This window comes from Dasypus novemcinctus, chromosome 19, assembly GCF_030445035.2.
Source record: "Dasypus novemcinctus isolate mDasNov1 chromosome 19, mDasNov1.1.hap2, whole genome shotgun sequence".
NCBI classification, from domain to species: Eukaryota; Metazoa; Chordata; class Mammalia; order Cingulata; family Dasypodidae; genus Dasypus; species Dasypus novemcinctus.
Window position 1 is genome coordinate 16,846,186 of NC_080691.1, and position 17,912 is coordinate 16,864,097.

Consider the following 17,912-nt stretch of genomic DNA (forward strand, 5'->3'; position numbering starts at 1 on the left):
GGGGCTGGCCCTGCTTCCCGCAGCTCTGCTCGGGCTCCCCGGGGCGCCGCCGCCGGGGGCCTGCTGGGGGGTGCTGGGGGCAGGCCTCGCCCCTCCCCGGGCCGGGCTGGCGGGCTCCCGGGGGGCGGGGCGGGGCGGCCCGGGGGGGCGGGCGGCGGGGAGGCGGCGCTAGAAAAGGCGGCGCGGGCCGGGAAGGTGCGCAGAGGCGGCGGCAGGCGCGGGCGGCGGGCGCGGGCGGCGGGCGGCGGGCGGCGGGCGGCGGGCGGGGGCCCCGCGGGGCGGCCGAGCGCGGAGCCTGGGCGCCCGACTGCCGGGCCCTCCTGGGCGCGGCGCACCCCCCGGAGCGGCCGCGCGCCCTGACGCGCTCTTGGCTCTGCCCGCAGGTCGCCCGGGCCGCGGTGCGGTGGAGGCGCCCGCGCCCCGCGCCCCCCAGACATGGTGGGCCACCTGCATCTGCAGGGCATGGGGGGGAGCCTCGCGGAGAGGAGCCGGGGCGGCCTGCTGGACAGCCCCGACTCCGGGCTGCCCCCCAGCCCCAGCCCGCCCTTCGACGCCCCGGCGCCCGGCCTCCTTGACGCGCGTGCGGGGGGCTCCGGCGCCCCCGCGGAGCCCCCGCGGCCCGACGAGGCCACTGCGGTAAGGACGAGCCTGCGGCGCGGAGAGGGGCCCCGGGACCGGCGGGGGGGCGGCCTGGCCGCGCCCCCATAAGCGGGGCTGGGCTCCTTTGCCTCCGCGCCAGCCAAGACGGTGGCGCCGGGACACGGAGGCTCCCCGGGTGGGGGCGGGAGATCCGCAGCCGCAGTCCAGCCTGGCGGCGGGATCTACGGGGCTCCCTGGCCGTGGGCCTCTGGACGGAGCAATTCGCCTTGCAGCCAGTAAAAGGGGGTTCCAGTGCGCAGGGGGCGAAGCACGGGGTCTGAAATTCCCCAAGAGGTTGGCTGCTGGCTGGCGGGCTTGAGCCTCCCTGCCCAGGTCCCCCTGACGGCTGCACGCAGTCCCCGGTTTACTCCCCCAGCCCCGCGCTGCCAACCTCAAAGCCTTTGTTGTTTTTTATTTTATTTTTTTTGTTCCAAAAGCAGACAGGAGCCCTTCCCGCCCGAGATGTTGAGGGATGTTGACGTGGAGCTGAGGCGGTGCCTGGGGAAGGCTGGAACCCCGAGTTAGTAAGCCCCAGCAGCTGCGTCTCCGCCAGCCTCAGTCCGGCACCGGGGTGGGCTCCGCGGGGGCCTCGTCGGGTGGCCGGCCCCGACACGGGACGCCTGGGCAGCGGCGGGCGGGCGCCTCGGCAGGAAGTGACAAGTCGAAACAGCAGACCCGGTGGCATTTCCCGGCTCCTGTCCGCTCGCGGGGTGCGCCTGGCGCTGCGGGTGCCTTAATGTCTTCAGCCCTCCTGCGCTGCGTGCGCTCGCACTCCGCTCTCCTGGGGTGCAGGGGACGCTCGCCTGACCATCATCCCCCCCCCTTGTCAGGAAGGAATCGTGCCCCTGCCTCGGAGCCAGGGACGCGAATTTCAGCTGTGCCACTCTTACTTCTTAGGCCAGCGGGTCCCGAGCTCAGGCGCCGTTGGACTCCCTTGGGGCTCTTTTATAAACGTCACTGCCTGCCCCCCACTCCCCAGATCCTTTCACTCAATTGGTAGAGCGTTCCCTCTGGGCTCAGGAGTGAGACACTTCCCCAGGGGATTCTAACATGCCGTCAAGTTTGGGGACCACTGTTTTAGTCCCAAGACATGCAGTGATTTTACATCTCGGGCTCTCTTTTGGGGGCTGGGGGTTGGGAGAAGTGTTGAGGAATTTGGGGGGTTGATGTAGATAACCTGGACTGTGTGCGCCGAAATCGATCCCGTTGTCTGAGTGGGCCAGCTTTTCTGCATGTGGTGTGGGGCGCTCCGCCACTGTACACACTGGAAACAAACTACAACAGTGCCGTATGCCACGGGAGCTTCCTGCAAGAGGGTTTTCCGGATGTTGCCACCAGTGCCAGCGCGAGGAGAGACGCCTGGCTCGCTTGTACTCGCTGTTCCGTTGGCTTTGTATTTCCCCCTTCGCTGCAAGCTAGATGCCTGGCCTGGCTCTGTGCTGCCCTGATCTAAGGTGGAAGGCAAAACCTGGGGCCACTGCCCGCCAGGTAATGCCGCCCGGCACTGAGCTAGCCCTTATTAGGTGACCGGAGCCACTCGCAGCCCTCGAGTGCATCAGCTCGTTGGATTTTCACAACATTCCTGTGACATATGCTTTGTTATTGCCCCCATTTTGCAGAGGGGGAAGCTGAGACACAGAGAAGTTGAGTAACTCACCCCAGGACACCCGCCGATAACTGAGGGAGCTGGGACAGAACCGAGGCAGTCTGGCTGTCCCTGCCCTGAAACCTGGTATTAGCTGAGTTTTCAGTGAGGATAGTTAACTGCCTGGGTTGGTTTGTTTTTTTATTAAAGAACTAAATTTGGATGTCTGCCTGCTTTTGCCTCGGGGCCTGCAGCTTTGGCCCCTCCCACTTAGCAGGTGACCAGTGCACAGGTGTCCCCCCTTGACTCTGTTCGTGTGCTCAGTCTGGTTCACAGCACCCTGCTCGAAGACGACTCACCCAGAGCACAGTGCAGGCACAGCTGTGGGCAAAATAGGGGCCTCTGACCCGGCCCGTCTCCGGGGAAAGGGGCAGAAACCTGCCTTACCTCTTGGAGGTGATGCTTTCAAATGCCCAGGGAAGAGGCCAGCGGCAAGCCAGGGACCAAAGTTCCCCCGGCACCCCTCAGCAGCATGTGACAGACAACAGGGGGTCCTGGGGCTCGGCCACCTTTGTCCCCGGGTACGTAGCTTTGTTCTGACACCCAGGTGCCAACACCTGCCTCCTGGCCAGGGGGTGGGCTTTTGGGAGCAGGCTGCAGTGCTGCTGTCCCCAAACCCCAGCCACTGTCGTCTTCGCCGGCTTGTCTGGCAGGCTAGCGCCCTCGAGGTCTCCCCACGCCCTGTGCTGCGTGCACGTGGTGAACTCGCTCCAGCTTCGCTTCCTCGACGAGGTCCCACCACCCCAAACCCCGCACTCTTGGTTGTAAGAAACTAGATTTGCCGCCAGCCAGTGTCCTGTTGACCAGGGCGTCTGGGCAGAGGCTGGCTGCGAGACTGTCCCCCGAGACAGAAGAGGCCCTGGGGAGCAGGCTGGTGAGAACGCACCCTTTGGCCCTGGGCTTTCCATGCTCCCGCCGGAGCAAAGGCCGAGTGTCCCGGATGACTCCCGAACCAGATGCACCTGTGGGAAAGAGCTGTGGGTCCAGCCGACCTGTGTGAAGCGCATTCGTCAGGAACACAGCAGAGGGTGCAGGAGACACAGCCACCCGCTTAAATAGGCTACACCGTGTCACATGTTGACCGGGACCTGGAGACCACACTGGCTGGGCACTCAGCACCCAAGCGCTGGGGCGAACCGCGGGATTGCAGGGGCAGGGTGCGCCAGTCCAGAGAAGAGCGGGCGCCGAGAGCTGGGCGTTGGAGGTCAGTGCAGCCGGACCGAGCAGGGAACGGGCAGGAGGGGGCCAGGCCAGGGGCCTGCGCAGGCCGAGCTGCGGCCGAAGCGGGACATCCCATTCGCTCTTTTCAAAACGGGGGAGAATGGTATCGTTTTTGGTTTTCAAAAGGCATGCGTTCTCTCGCTGTCACCCCCCCACCCCTCAAACCAGAGGCTGGACAGGGAGAAGCCCTTGAGGAACACGGAGAGCAGCCCTTTGGGTCCAGGCCCTGTCTCCGGGTGGGTGGGCCCAGGCTTTCCAGGCGGTCGAGGGCGAGCAGGATGGCCGAGGCTGCCCTCGGGCCTGGAGGGGGTGCCAAGAGCCGGGCCGGGCGAGGGATGCGGCCGTGAACAGGCAGACTGGCCCCGGGCCTGGGGCTCAGGGGCCGCCCCGTTGGCTGAGGCCGGCCGCCCCGGCCGTCCTCCCCCCCACCCCTGCCGGCTGCGGGCGTTTGAGGGCGGCACCATGGGCGTGGCCGGTGCCCGTCTCCCCGAGTTCACGTGGCCGGGGGTGCGAGCCTGTATTACTGCCTTTGGGGGGACCCCGGTGCTGTTCAGGATCTTAGGCTGTGTTCTCTGGGGGGGGTGTCCAAGGCGCTGGCCACCGCTGGGGACAGGTCCCACGTCCCTGGGGTGAGGACTCCGCTCACCGAGGGGCCCGCAGAGGCTTCCCGGGTGCAGGGCTGGGCTCTTCTCGCCCTGGGCTCTGTGCTGCGCTGCCCCCGCCTCACGGAACCCCCTCGCCCTGCCAGAGCCCTCCTGGTGGCTCACGCCTTGCTCTAGTCCCGAGGGGCCCATGGGACGGCTGCCCCGAGGACCAGGGGCCATCCCCCTGCAGCCCGTCTCCAGGCAGAGTCGGGGGCAGGTGTCTTCGGCCCATCCTGGAGAACCTCGGAGGGTCTCCCGGCTCTCTGAGCACCCCCCTTAGTCACCCCAGGACCCCTGGGAGTTCTCATTTCTCTCCTTCTGATTTATAATCATGAAACCAAAAACGAGGAAGGGCAGGGAAGGCAGCCAGGGGCTTGGTGCCTGGGGTTGGGAAGGACGGGCAGGTGGGTGGGTGGGTGGATGGATGGACAAACAGAGGGTAAGGCAGATGAATGGGTGGCTGGCTGGATGACCAGATGGACAGACGAGTGGATGGACGGACAGATGCATGGGTGAACTGATGGATGGGTGAGCGGAGAGAGTCTAAGGAGATGGGCCAGCCCCTCTGGCCACTTCCAGGCTCACAGGTGTGTCCCTGACCAGTGCAGGTGCCCGGGCAGGCTCAGGTGGAATAGAGCCAGGTGAGTGGGGCCAGGGTGGGAGGAGCCCGCTGAGACCAGGAGGTGATGGCCGCGAGGAGGGTGTGCAGGACGAGCCGGGCGCGCCGGGGCCTCCCTGCCGTCCCCTCAGCGCTGGATGGGTGTGCCCCCCGTGGAGGCTCGGGAGCGCGTCTCACAGCCCCAGGTGTCTGTGGCAGGCCCACCTGTCCGAGAAGCGCCGCGTTAGGTGCAGCTTTCACGTACAAAGAGGACAAACAGGCCCAGCCCCGCGCAGGGGCTCTGGACGGCGGTGTCCCCAGGCGGGGCTGGCCGCGCCCCCGGGGCAGGCGTGCTGGTCTCAACTTCTCCACTCCAGACGGCACGGCCAGGGGGTGGTCCACAGAACCCCCCGCCGCCTCAGGTGACAGCTGACCTGGGGAGCGTTTGCCCACCTGATGGGCGACACCACCCTTCCTAAGAAGAGCTGGCCGCCACGTGTCCAGAGCGGAGACCCCTTTAAAGGAGGCCTCCAGACCCAGGGACAGCCTTTTGGGGGTGCTTTCCGCAGCTCCAGTGCCGCAGTTCTCAGAAGGGTGTGGCCCTCCAGACTCCCACAAAGAGCCGCTTGTGCCCAAAGCCCCTGCCCCCCTTCCTGACTGGCAGGACCTCCTGGGCACTGCTCGGCCCCCGGGCCCCTGCTGGGAGGAGCCGGTCTGCTGGGCGGCCCTGCTGAGGGCCGGGGGGCTCTGGTTTGCTCCCAGCTTGGCTGCCCTGGGCCTCCAGGAGCCCGGCGTCAGGGGTCTCCTGTTGGGGGAAGGTAGCGAGCCCGAAGCCTCCTGCCCGCGGCCCTAGGATCCTTGGTGCTTAAATGACCCCTCCTGGCGCCTGAGGTCAAGGTCACCCTTAGCCCAGCAGGTAAACTTGGGTCCCAGATTCTTAATGCTGATGAGAGTGGAGTTTAACCGCGCAGCAGCCGGCGCGGAGCCAGGGGCCTCGGGAAAGCTGTCGCCAGGGCCCTGAGCGGCTGCGGCGGGGACGCCGGTCCGAGCTGGTGCGGGGTGGCCCGGCTGTCCGGCTCGCTCGGGGAGCCGCCCTAGGGCTGGACTCCACCTGCCGCCCACTTCCCCATGGGTGGGGGGCTTGTCGGTCCCTCCTGGAAGCTCATGGCTCTGCACGCCCCTGGCTGCTGCGGGCGGCCCGCGTCGGCCAGGCCGTGCCCAGACCCCGCCGCGCCTTCTCGGGCGCCTGGGCCACGCCGGGCCGCGTCGGGTGGCACCGAGCGCCTGGTAAACAGCGCCGTTATCTCCCTCCGCCGTCCTGTGGCCGGGGCCTGTACAGCAGCCAGCTCGGGGGAGGCCGCCCAGCGCCGCTGCCTGCTCTCACTTTCCGCCAGCGTGCGTTTATCCTCGCCCTGGGGCTTCCATGGAGGGCGCGTGAATCACCAGCGGCCCCCCGTGAGCCCCCCGCCTTCCTCTGGCCTCCCCAGGCTAGAGGGGGTCTCTCCCAGGCCCTGGGAAGGGGCTGGGCATCTGGGGTCTCTGGGCCAGCTCTGGTCCCTCCGGGCAGGGCAGCATCTGGGAGCATGGGGGTCTGGCCTCCGACTCTGGGCTCCTCTGACCGGGGCCCGCTCTCTGTTCCCTGTGTCTCAGGGCTGCAGGGGGCCACTGAGCCCCCAGGATCCTGGCCAGCCTGCACCCCACCCGGGACACGGGCCTCACGAGTGGCAGCAGCCTCGTTTTACAGATGGGCAAACCAAGGCCCAGTGGGGAGGCGGTGTAGAGTCCCCCCGTGGGTTCCCAGGCTTGGCGGGGGACAAGCTGCCTGGTTGAGGGTGGTGGCGAGGGGAGCTGGGCTGTCCAGGGGCTTTCTTTGCTTTGGGGGGGCCACTGCGCCCAGTTACGCGGGCAGGCCGCAGTGGACGACCTGGGTGTGCACGTCTCCTGTGACGCCCCCGTGCCCACGCCTCCTCCCCAGTCCTCCGGGTCCCGAGTGCCGGGAAGCCTCCCCCGGGCCGGCAGCGTCTTCCTGGCCGGGAGAGGTGGCTTCCTGGCCCGCTCCCCACGCTGGCAGCGCGCACGGGCCTGGCACCGCCGTCCCGATGGTAAAATAACCCCGCGGCCTCGGAGACGCGGCTCTCAGCTTCCGGACGGCTCTGTGGCCGCCGGGACGGCTGCCACCGTCTGCCCTTCGTTTCCGCCCAGAGACCCTGGGGAGGGGTCCCAGAGCCACCCCACCCATCCGGGTGCCAGTGCGCGTCTCGGCTTTCACCAGCCTCTCACAGCTCTCGGTGCGGCGCTTCCAGCCCCGTCCAAGTCTGAGATGTTTTTCCAGCGGGGCCGCTTGGAGACGGTGGCACGGCCCTGGCTTCCCCGCCTGGCCCGTGAATCGAGCCTTGTCTCCTTGCCTGCCAGCCGGTCGGGGGCGAGATTTGGCCGGATCGGGGCAGTTTTCACACTGAGGGTCCAGGCGGGGGGGCTGGCAGGAGACGCCCAAAGGGCTCGGTGGTGTCTTTGTTCTGAGTGGACCCTAGAGGAGGCGTATGTGCTCGTGTGCCCGGGCGGTGTGGCACCGTCGAGGCGGGCAGCAGGCCGGCTCCGCCCCCCCCCAGCCCTTCCGCCCCCCACGGGTAAAGAAACGTCTCCCAAAACGTTAGCGCCCTCGTGAACGGCCCCTCCCACGCCTGCCGCCTCTGGCTTTGAACCAGCAGGGTCCCGGGAGGGCCAGGCACACAGTAGGGCACCACCCTGCAGGTGGGGGAGGGGGTCCGAGCCTCGGCGCACCTGTCAGGGGAGAGGGCGTCAGCGTTGACTCTCCCGCGCGCCGCGGAGGAGGTGGGCTCACCGCGTTGCCTTTTTAAAACATGTATTTGTTTGAGGCCCTGACACGACGCGCGCTGGCTCCTGGAAGGTGCCGTCTCGAGGCTCAGCCTCTCCTGGGCAGCCCCCGCGGAGGACTCGGGCCCAGCCAGCTCCGCGCAGTGCTTGCTGTCTCGGTGCGCCCCTCGCTGGCTCCCCACGCCCCTCGCTGGCTCCCCGCGCCCCTGCACCCGGGAGAGCGGGCGGGAGGTCCCTGGCTCCGGCCTGCGACGAGCTGGTCTCTGGCTGGTCTCTGGCTGCTGGTGACGTGGCTGTGCGCTTGGTGGCTTCAGCCCGCCCAGCTTCCCTCTTAGGGCGCTGGAGGGAGGACATCCTAAAATCAAGGTGGGGGCTGCTTCCTCCTGGCAGCCCCCGGGGAGGGCCCGGCCCCTGGCCTGGAGGCCGCCTGCTGTCCCCCAGACCCCCACACGTGCAGCCGCGGCACCTTCGTCCTCTCCGACTCATCCTCCTCTTTCCATCTTTTGGGGGCCCCTGTTAGTCCCCCTGGCACCCCAGGTGACAGCCTCCAGGCCCTGAACTTTGTCCCACCTGCAGAGTCCCATTTGCCAGGTGGGGTACTGTAGCCACAGGTTCTGGGGTCTGGGCCAGCACCCTGGGGGTCCCTGCCGTGCTGACCGCTCCCAGCGAAGGGGTCACTGTTGCCCCTGTGGGGCTCGGGCCTCTTCGGGCTCACCCTCCTCTCCGCCAGGCATCCGTCCTGCCCCCCCTTCTCCCCATGGCCCCCAGGGAGGGGGCTGCCGCCACCCCTTGTCCACAGGCTGATGCGCCCCAAAGGCGGGCCTGGACTCCCAGGACTCGCGTGTCGGAGAGGCAGGGGCTGCCGTGCCCCTGTGCCGTCTCACCTGCCGCCCGTGAGGGCCAGCGGCCTCCGGCGGGGACGTTTCCGGGCGCCCGCTGCGTGCTGGACCTCGAGGAGGTCGGGACCCGGACTCTGAGGGGCGCGTGGTCTGGGTGGGGCTGGGCGCTCGGCCCTGGAGACCGGCAGAGGGGCGCACCAGGGGCTGGAGGCGAGCCTCGAGGCAGCTGCGTCAAGCGGGAAGGAACCGGGAGGACATTCCAGGGCAGGGAGCAGCATGGGCCAAGGCACAGAGGCAGCCCGCGGGCCGGCCCAGAGGGGAGCGCAAGGCGCTGGGACGTGTGTGCAGAGCGCCGGGCGGCGTGGACAGGAACCCGCGCAGGAGGGCGACCCTGGCTCCGGCGTCACTGGCCCAGGCGGGCCACAGGGCAGCAGGCTGCCAGGGTTCAAATCCCAGCTCTGTCTCGTCTTTGCTGTGTGGTTTTAGACAAGCCTCTTGGCTCCTCTGGGCCTCCATTTCAGCATCTAAGTGGGGCTGCTGGTAGCTCCCTCCCAGGGCTGTCGTGGGGATTGAAGGAGAGGCCGGGGGGGGGGGGACGAGCCCGGGGCGCAGAGCTCAGCAGGTGCGCACAGCAGCTGTTATCATCATCCAGGTTCTTCTTATTACCCGGGTGGGGGAGGGCAGAGGACGACACCCCAGGTCCTTAAAGGGGCGGCGCTGGCCGCGCACTTGGCTTTCTAAACTCTACCCCCCATCCTGGCCCCCTCCGCCCTCAGCTGTGGTCGCTGTGGGTACCGGCTTGGCCCTGGAAGGGACCTCACCTGGGTGCTGGGTGCCGGGGGCAGGGACTTTACAGAGGGCCACGAGCAGGGCAGGTGTGGCGAGCGGGCAGTGGCCTGAAAGCAAGCGGGCAAGCGCTGTGGTGGACAGATGAGGGCGCAGGAGGGCGTACCTGGGGGCCGCCTTATGGGGGGGGGCAGGGAGGTGCAGTGGGTGCCGCGGCGGCCCCCCGCCCTGGCCACAGCTGTTCTCCCCAGAGGGGGCAGCAGCCTAAGGGGTGGCCTGCGGCCAATGGACAGCCCGGGGCATCAGGCTGCGCGGCTCTCTGGCTGCAACTCCCTGCTCGGCAAACCCCCGGCCAGTCTTGCTGCCCTCGTCCCCCGACGAATGCTCCCCCAATAAATGACCTTCACGGGAACCCCCAAGCCCCCATCTCAGGCCCTGCTCCCAGACAGAGGCCCCTCCGAGCGGGCGCGGGGGTGGGAGGTCCCGGGCGGCGGCACGGACAGGCCAGTGCAGCCGGTGCGTGGGGCAGGGCGGGGGCGGTGGGACGTTGACCCCAAGATGGGCAGAGCCCACGGGCCTGAGAGGCGGGAGCCCACAGGAGCGCCGAGGCTCAGAAACGAGCGTCCCCAGCAAGAAGCAGGCCCCAGCGGCCAGAGGGAGGGACGGCCAGGCGGGGACCCCGGGGCAGCGGAGGCTGGGGAGGGGTGGGAGCCCTCACCTGCTTCTCCTTCCCCGGGAGCGCAGCGTGTCCTCGGCGCCTGAGTCCCGGCGCAGCTCCCGTCCTGGCTTGGACCCCCACCTTTCCCAGGGCCCGGGGGAGGGGGAGCGCCGTCTCGGCAGCAAGGAGGGTCCCAGGGAGGCAGCTCACCCCGGGGAGAGGGCCCTCAGGGTCCAGCCACACGGCCCCCCGCCAGCGCCCCCTTGTCCCCACCCCAGGACCTCCCGACACCGTCACAGGTGACCAGGAGCTGGGACGTGGGCCCTCCGTGGCCACGGGGCTGAGTGTAGCTGGGGACGGGTGCCCCCGGGGGCTCACCGGACCTCAGGGACCTGAAAAGGCCGTGCTTCGGGGCCGGCGGGGGGCGTGGCGGGCGGGGCTGCAGGCAGGGGCCCCGTCCAGGGTCGTAGGACCCTCCGGAAAACAAGCAAAACCAACTCCCCTGAGCAGCGCTGTCCACTGCCCTTCCTGCGCCGGCGCAAACGGCCTCTCCGTGCCGTCCAGTCAGGCTGCGCAGCACCCCGGGGCGGCTGAGCACTTGAAACAGAGCAAGCGGGACCGAGGGGCTGAAGCTCTGATGTGCTTCGCTCAACGAGCTGCTGTTGGGAGGCTCCCGCGGGGCGTGCAGTGGGCCCCGGGAGCATGTGGGCGGCTGTCGGGAGCCCCCTCCCCGCGGTCAGGGGTTTGGCTCTGTTCGCAGTCACCCACGGCTGCAGGGCAGGCGGGCCGAGGCCGAAGCGGAGCTGGGTGGTGGCGCAAGAAGGAAAGTGGGTGCTATAAGGACGCAGTGACCCAGAGGTGGGGGTGGGCTGGGAGACAGTGGGAGCAGGGAGCGGGCAGCGGCCGGTGATGGGTGGGGACAGTGGCCTTCGAACTGTCCACCTCGGCTCCCGTGGAAGGCAGGGGGTCTCAGCAGGCAGAGCAGGCGGCCTGGGGCTTCGCGGCCCCCGTGCCCAACGGGGTGGGCCTGTGGGATGCTGTCAAGTGGGGGCCCCAGGTCACATCTCACCCGTCACTTCCACAGGGAAGCTCTCCCTGATTTTCTGGGGGAAGGCCCTCTCAAGGACCTCTCGTGACAGCCTTCTCCACGGCCGTGCGTGGGGCTAGTCTAGGGACTTGTCGGGGGTTCAGACAGCCAGCTTCAGGGCGCGAGACCATCCTCCTTTACTGTGGTAACCACGTACAGGTCCCAGTATCAGCACATAGTAGATGCTCAGGAAACGTGTTGAACAAAAGAACCGTGGCTGTGTCGGTCAGGTTGGTTCACAGCGTCAGGTGCATCTCTACCGCAAAATCTCACAAGTGGCGTTAAGTCCCCTGAGCTCATTCAAGCACCTGAGGTAGACACATGTAGTTGCAGCAGAGGGACACAGGGATGGGGGCTTGGAGGGAACAACTACTGTACCAGCCTAGGTTAGGTCATGCTGCGTAACAAACATCCCCAAATCTCAGTAGCTTAAAACAGCCAAGGCTTCAAAATGGCTCTCACTGCATGTTCATCGCGGGTCGGCCAGGACGTCCAGGCGGGAGGTGCCGAGTGCCTAAGGCCGACCGAGAAGGCAGCGTCTCTAGCTGGCACTAGTTGATGATGGGTTGGTATGAACAGCTCCCGTGCTGGCCATCGAGTAACGGGACAGAAATAGGAGAAAGAGCGGAGGTCGGGTTTGCGGGGGCGTGAGGGCCCCCACCTCGAGCCCTGGCAGGCAGCTGGGGTCAGAATGATTCTGACTAAAGAAACGAGGTGAATTACGGGGTGACGTGGCAGCAGAACCCTGGGGAGATGGCCAAGAGCTACTTTAAAAGCCTTCAGAGAAAGAAGGTCCTGATTATGCTTCAAAACATGTGCTTTCCTAGGCCCTCCGTAGGGCTCGGGGTCACCGAAGGACTCAAGTAGAGAGGGACTTCCCGGGCAGCAGGGGAGGGGAGAGGGGGCTGCGAGGCTGGGCGCGGGGTGGGGGTTCTTGGGAAGGTAGGGGGCTGTGGGGGGCTTGGGGCGGGGGCAGCGGGAGCAGGGTCTGTGTTTGTGGAGTCGGCTTGGGGCAGACGAGGCAGTGGGCGGGGGGAGCGATGGAGTGGAGAATGGGGTGGGCAGGGCGCTTGGACCCGTCCCTGAGGGGAGAGCTGGGCGGCAGCCGCTGACGGTGTTTCCGTCGGCAGTGGAATTGGGGGACAGACTTTAAACCAGGCCAGAGAAAGAGCTTCCTGGCACTCCAGCCGTGGGAGGACCTGGGGGCTTCATCGCTTCTCTCTCGAGGGGCTTTTCCCAGGGGACGTTTTCACTCTAGCCTTCTCTCTGCACACCTTGTCATGAGTCCTCCAGTTGCAAGTGGCAGAAAGGTAGCTCACGTTGTCTTAAGCTGCGAAATGAGGTTGCCCACGACTGAAGAACCCTGGGCCGGCTTCAGGCATGGCTCGATCTAGGCGTTCAGGCCATGTGGGCGAGACTTGCTCTGCCACCTTCTTCCCCGCTCTCCTCTCTGGATTGGTGCCTCTCGAGTGGGGGCCATCTGCAGCCCCAGGCAGCCCCTCCGTGCATGGCCACCTCACGGTGGCTTTCCCTGTAGCTCTGGCAGAAAGCCCACATGGATTCTCAGCAGCCCAGCTTGGGTCACGTGCCCTGACCTGTGCCAGCCACGGCCACCAGCGTGTGCAGCACTTCCCAGAAGAGGTGGTGCTGGGGGGGCAGCCAGCAGCCCCCCCCCCCCACCGCTGAGGACACAGACCACCCAACTGCCCTGGCCAGCTCCCATCTGCGTGTCCCCCTGGCTTGTGATGGACACAGGTGTCCTGGGGTCTGTCCACCCCTCGGGGGGGGGGTGCCCCCAGCCTTGGGCTGCACCGAGAAGGGCCGAGAACCCTTGGTCTAAGGCTTGGGCTCGGGGGTGCCCCGAAAAGGCCCCCAGGCCTGAGCCGGGGCTGTTGTCTGGGGTCTGTGGCGAGAGGCTATTACCCTGGCCCTTCTTGGGGTGTCTGGGACCTGGGGGCCAGGCTGGTGGGACAGAGCAGGCTCGTCCCGGGGCGGCCGGGGGGGGGGGGGGTCGGCGGGGCGACGAGACCGCAGCAGCACACAGCTCCGTGACCCTGCGCCCGTGGCTCGCCCGCAGCCCCCCGCCTCCCTCCAGAAGCCCCCGGCCCTCGAGATGCGGCCCCGGATGCTGCCGGTGTTTTTCGGGGAGAGCATCGAAGTGAACCCAGAGCCCACCCATGAGATCCGGTGAGTGGGGTGACCGGGCTCGCGGGCCGGGGTGGGCCCGGGGGTGGCCATGTCGCAGCCAGGGCTCAGACCGACGCGACCGCGCTCGCCCCAGCTCGGCGGGCGGCCGCCGCACGCCCAGGAACGGTTGGGAGATTGGGGGCACGGCCGCTGGCCCCGAGGCAGCTCCGTGCCCTAGTCCTGCCCGGGCTTCCGTCTCTGTAACCAGCTTGGCGACTTGAGATCCCCTTTCACCGTTTTGCCTGAGTTGCCGTGTGCGCTGCGTGACTGGGGGCCCTGAGTGCCCCCGAAAGCGTGCTGGGCGCCTTCCATGCGAATCGGGCCCTGTGGCCTCAGGCGGCCCCGCAGGAGCCCTTTGCGGGAGCCTGGCCCCCTCCCGGGGCTCTGGGCTCAGGCCCAGCACCCGGGGAGCTCGGGGGGGCCTGCCTGCAGAGCTGGGGCCCCCAGAGCAGGTCGGCCCCCCCCAGACGGGGCCCCAGCGCTACCCACGGTCCCGGGAGACACCCGGGTCTGCGTGACATTTTTTCCTTCTAAAAGTGTCTCATTTTATTTTTAAAACACACTCACCACCGTTGTGTTACCAGAGGCGGCAGCCGGGGTGGGCCATCCTGCCCCTTGCAGCTTCCACTCCCGCCACGAGGGTTTCCCGGTCACCCGCGGTGACCCGGTGGTGAATTTCAGGTCGGATCGGATGGCTGCCGTTCTGGGGCTTTATTTTTTCATTTTGAAAAAATGTTAGAGCAGTTGTAGGTTTATAGAAAAGTCACATAGAAAGTACGAGTGCTCCACTCGCCCTCCCGACACCCTCACGCACGTGTCCCTCCGTCCAGGTCTGCACTGGGAGCACTAGGACAGGCTGATGAGCCGAGTGCTCTCGTCCCATTCTTTAACCCAAGTTCCCGAATCCCACGAGGGCTGACGTTTTGTGTCGGGCACGTCCACAAGGTCTTTACAAGTTTTAGTGTAACATTTGCAACTTGAACGACCACTTCCCCAATACAGCCCGGTGGGGGGGCCGCACCCGGTCGAGCCGCCCGTGTCCCAGGCCGGAGCTGGGGGCCGGCCCAGCACAGGCTCCCCCTCCCCACCCGCCCTGAACGCAGGCTCCTGGCTCTCTTCCGCAGCTCTGAGAGCAGAACTGGGGGCACCGAGGCAGGCAGTCACTCTTCTGGGGGGTGTTGGGAGCCCTTTTCTGGGAAAATAATTCTCAGATCATTTCAAACTTAGAGCAAGGTTGCAAGAAGGGTCCAAGGCGCGCCCACGTCCCCGGCAGCCCGCTCCGCCTGCGGTTCGTTTGCCCCGTTAGCGCTGGCGCGCGCGCTCTTCTCCCATAGGAAGCTCCTTCCGAATCGTTGGAGGGTAGGTGGTGGAAGTCCTGCCGCTTAACCCTAAATACTTCCGGGTATTTCCTGAGGACAGGGACAGCCTCTGCTTGGCGGCACTTGTCCGAATCAGGAAACCTAAGCGTTGAACGCTCACCGCTGATCCACGCTCCATACGCAGGTTCCAGGGATATGTTTAGAATGTGTTTTTTCCCAGCTCGGGCTCCAATCCAGGATACTGCGCTGCGTTTGCTGTTGTCTTAGTTTCCCGGCTGCTTAAACAACAGGGCGTGTTGTCCCACGCCTGGGGCCAAACGTCCACAGGCAGGGTGGCCACGGCCACGCGTCCTCCCGGCGTCTGTCCCGCGGCCTGCGCGCCGCCACCCCGGGCTCCTCGCTCGTGGGACGCGGCTCTCGCTCGGCTTCTCCCGGCTCCTGCGCGGTCGGCCGCGTTTCCGCTGCTCGTAGGTTGCAGTCGCGCGGCCCGCGGCCGGCCCTGATCCCCGGTGGCCTCGTCTAAAATGGGGCGACACCCAGCTGAGCCCGCGGGGACGCGGCCCGGCCCCTGGAGGGGTCGTTCGTGGGGGGTGGGATGCAGTCCCCGAGAGGCTCTGCTGAGCTGGACCAGCCCTTCCACCTTCCTTCCCCCTCTTGACCTTGACCGTCCCGAAGCCCCAGGCCAGCACGTGTAACCCACCGAGGGCGCGTCCAGCCCCCCTGGCGCCGCGGCGCTGCCCGGGGGCGGCCTCACCCCTCTGCTGCCCTCTTCCCTCCCCAGCTGCAACTCCGAGGTCAAGTACGCCTCCGAGAAGCACTTCCGAGACCACGTCTTCTGCGCGCCCGTGCCCACCGTCACCACCTACAGCGAGACCATCGTGGCGGCACCCAACTGCACGTGGCGCAGCTACCGCAGCCAGCTGACGCTGGAGCCGCGCCCGCGCGCCCTGCGCTTCCAGAGCACCACCATCGTCTTCCCCAAGCGCGCCCGCAGCACCTTCCGGACCACCCTGCGCTGCAGCCTGGGCCGGCCCGGCCGCCGCTTCGCCTCCAGCGTGCAGCTGGCGCTGTGCGCCGAGCCCCGGCCCCGCCGCCCGGGCGCCGAGCAGCTCTGACGGCGCGGGGGCCGGCCCTGGCGGCGGGCGGGCGCCCGGGGAGGGGCCCAGGGAGGGAGATGAGGGGCCGCGGCCGGCGGGACCCACGGCCGCCCCTGCCACCCGCCCCGACCCTAGCGAAGAGGACGCAGTAAATGCACCCATTTTATTAGCATTTTGAAGGGGCAAGGCAGCGTGGACATGGGCTCTGCGGGCAGTCCAGGGACGGGACACGCACCGTGAGCTGGGGACCGCCTCGGCCGCTCAGGACGCTGCGGCCCCGGGCCTCGGCTTGAGGGTGAGGCAGAGAAGGCTTGTCTGTCCCCGGGACCCCTGCTGCCGCCCCGTCCATCCGGGGCCAGGGCGCAGCCACCACGGCTACATGCGAGGAGAGGGGCTGCCGTCCAGGCCCCTGTGGCGAGAGCCGGGCCCACGCAGCCCCTGGTGGCCGCTGGGCCGGGGGCCGCCGGGGCCCAAGCCCGTTAGACCGCGGGTGGCGGGGGCGCCCGGGAAGGGCCCATGACCGGGGTGTGCAGCTAGTCCACCCGACCGAGGCCCGGAGCTCGGCGTCCGGCGCTCCCGCCGCCCCTGCCCGACAGCGCCAGGGCGCGCGTGCCGAAGCCCTTGCAGGGCTCCGGGGAGCGGCGTCTGCGCGCTCAGGCGTGTCGGCTCCCCCCACGCCCCACGAGCCCGCGTCTGGTCCCGGGGGGCCTGAGCCCAGCCCTCCAATTTGGGGGTGGGGAGGCTGCAGCTGCTGGACTTACTGGACTCCACGGCGACGGGGGCAGGGCCTGGACCGCCACCCCCCCGTCCTGCTGCGGGGGCTCCCCCAGGTGTCATGAGAGGGCGAGCGCTGCCGGGCACTGGCCTTGTGCTCCCGGGATGTGCCGGGGACTGCCGGGCCGCCAGGGCGCCAGGGCGAGTGCCCCAGAATGACCTCCCCCCCCAGCCCCCCGGGCACCCTCCCCCTCCATGGCAGGGGCGGCGCGGCGCTCACGTGCAGTCGAGGCAGAATGACCAGTATATTTTTATATCTCCCCCCACTGTGATGCTTTCTGATGAACAAGTAACTTAAGGAACCGACAGCCTGTCTTAATAAAACGGACCAACCCCCGGCGGCTCCTCGTGCGTTTCTGCGGCGCCCGGGCGTGCCCGGGGTAGGGGGCTGCTGGTTTCCCCAGGGCCCCCCTCTCCTCCCGCCCTTCTGCTCCAGTGGGGGCCAAGGAGGGGCCCCGAGGCCTCTGCGCCCTGGCCTTCCCCGCTCCGCAGTCAGCCTCTGGGCGCACCGGCTCCTCCCGGGAGAGCACATTAGTAAATGCAGAGGCCCAGGCCTCCCCCAGGTTGGGATTCAGAGGTGAGGTCTGGGGGGCAGCAATCTGCATTTCGCTGCCTCCTCCCGGCCCGGGCCCTGGCAGGCGGCCCGGCTCCCTCTTTGGGCCGGGGGGCTCCCGCCCACCTTCCTGCAAGGGGCCGCCGGGGCCCGGATCAGGAGTGCGATTAGGAAAGCCGGGCGGCCACGAAGTGTCCTGGGGAGGCGGAAAGTCACGCTGGCGTCTGCTCCGGGCCTGGGAGGGAGGGGTGGAGGTGCCTGTGCCTCCCGCTGCCCCAGCCTTCCGCAGGCAGATCCCCCAGAGGGGCAGCCCGGGGGCGCACAGCGGGCAGCCTCCACGGGTCAGGGTTGCAGCCTGGCAGTGTACAAATAACTTACCAAAAAACCAGTGCGCTTGCATTATTTATATAAATAAGAATTTCTTTTAGCTTTAAATGACGTCGTTAATGACCATAACGTTTTATAAATCACACAATTTATATAAATTATGTTACTTTACAGGTAATATAAGTCGATGTGATACAGTAAATCATAAGATCAACTTTTGTGCGAAGCAGAAGACTCGCAGCTGCCTCATACAGAGCTCCTTGTCATCCTGGTACTGTGTTAAGCATTTCACGTGGTCTCATCATCACAACCATTCTCTAAGATGGGTACTACTTTAGCCCCAGTTTACAAAGAAGAGCACAGAGAGGTTAAGTAACTTGCCCAAGGTCACCCAGCTCTGAACGCGGGAGCCCAGCACTCTTACCCACTGTGCTACCCGTCAGGTCAGACTCAGCCCGGATGGAGGGTGACCCTTAAAAGGGCAGGAGAAGGTGAAAGCCAGAGGGGCAAGGCCAAGGGCAGGCTTATGAGGACATACCTTGAGGCCTCTGTGGGGACCAGTGGGGCACAGACAGTCTTAGAGCCCCAAGATGAGACCTCGGTCCCTGCTTTCGTGATGGAGTCTTTGCAAACGCCGTCTGCACCCCACTAATCCCTGCAAATTCAGCTCCACAAGCTTGACCTGCCATGGCAACTGGGATCA

General features: G+C 67.1%; 1 protein-coding gene across 1 annotated transcript; it reads left to right on the forward strand.

The window, feature by feature from the left end:
• The first annotated feature begins 294 nt into the window (after positions 1-294).
• RFLNA (refilin A) lies at positions 295-16,668 on the forward strand. The gene is made up of 3 exons (XM_058281235.2): positions 295-636; positions 13,030-13,139; positions 15,240-16,668. The coding sequence occupies exons 1-3, from the start codon at positions 436-438 to the stop codon at positions 15,571-15,573; spliced, it is 645 nt and encodes a 214-aa protein (XP_058137218.1). The 5' UTR covers positions 295-435; the 3' UTR covers positions 15,574-16,668.
• Positions 16,669-17,912: the final 1,244 nt, after the last annotated feature.

Coding starts and splice junctions, on each gene's coding strand:
- RFLNA (XM_058281235.2), top strand. CDS start 436: ATGGTGGGCCACCTGCATCTGCAGGGCATGGGGGGGAGCCTCGCGGAG. Junction 637..13,029: donor GGCCCGACGAGGCCACTGCG/GTAAGGACGAGC, acceptor GCTCGCCCGCAG/CCCCCCGCCTCCCTCCAGAA. Junction 13,140..15,239: donor GAGCCCACCCATGAGATCCG/GTGAGTGGGGTG, acceptor TTCCCTCCCCAG/CTGCAACTCCGAGGTCAAGT.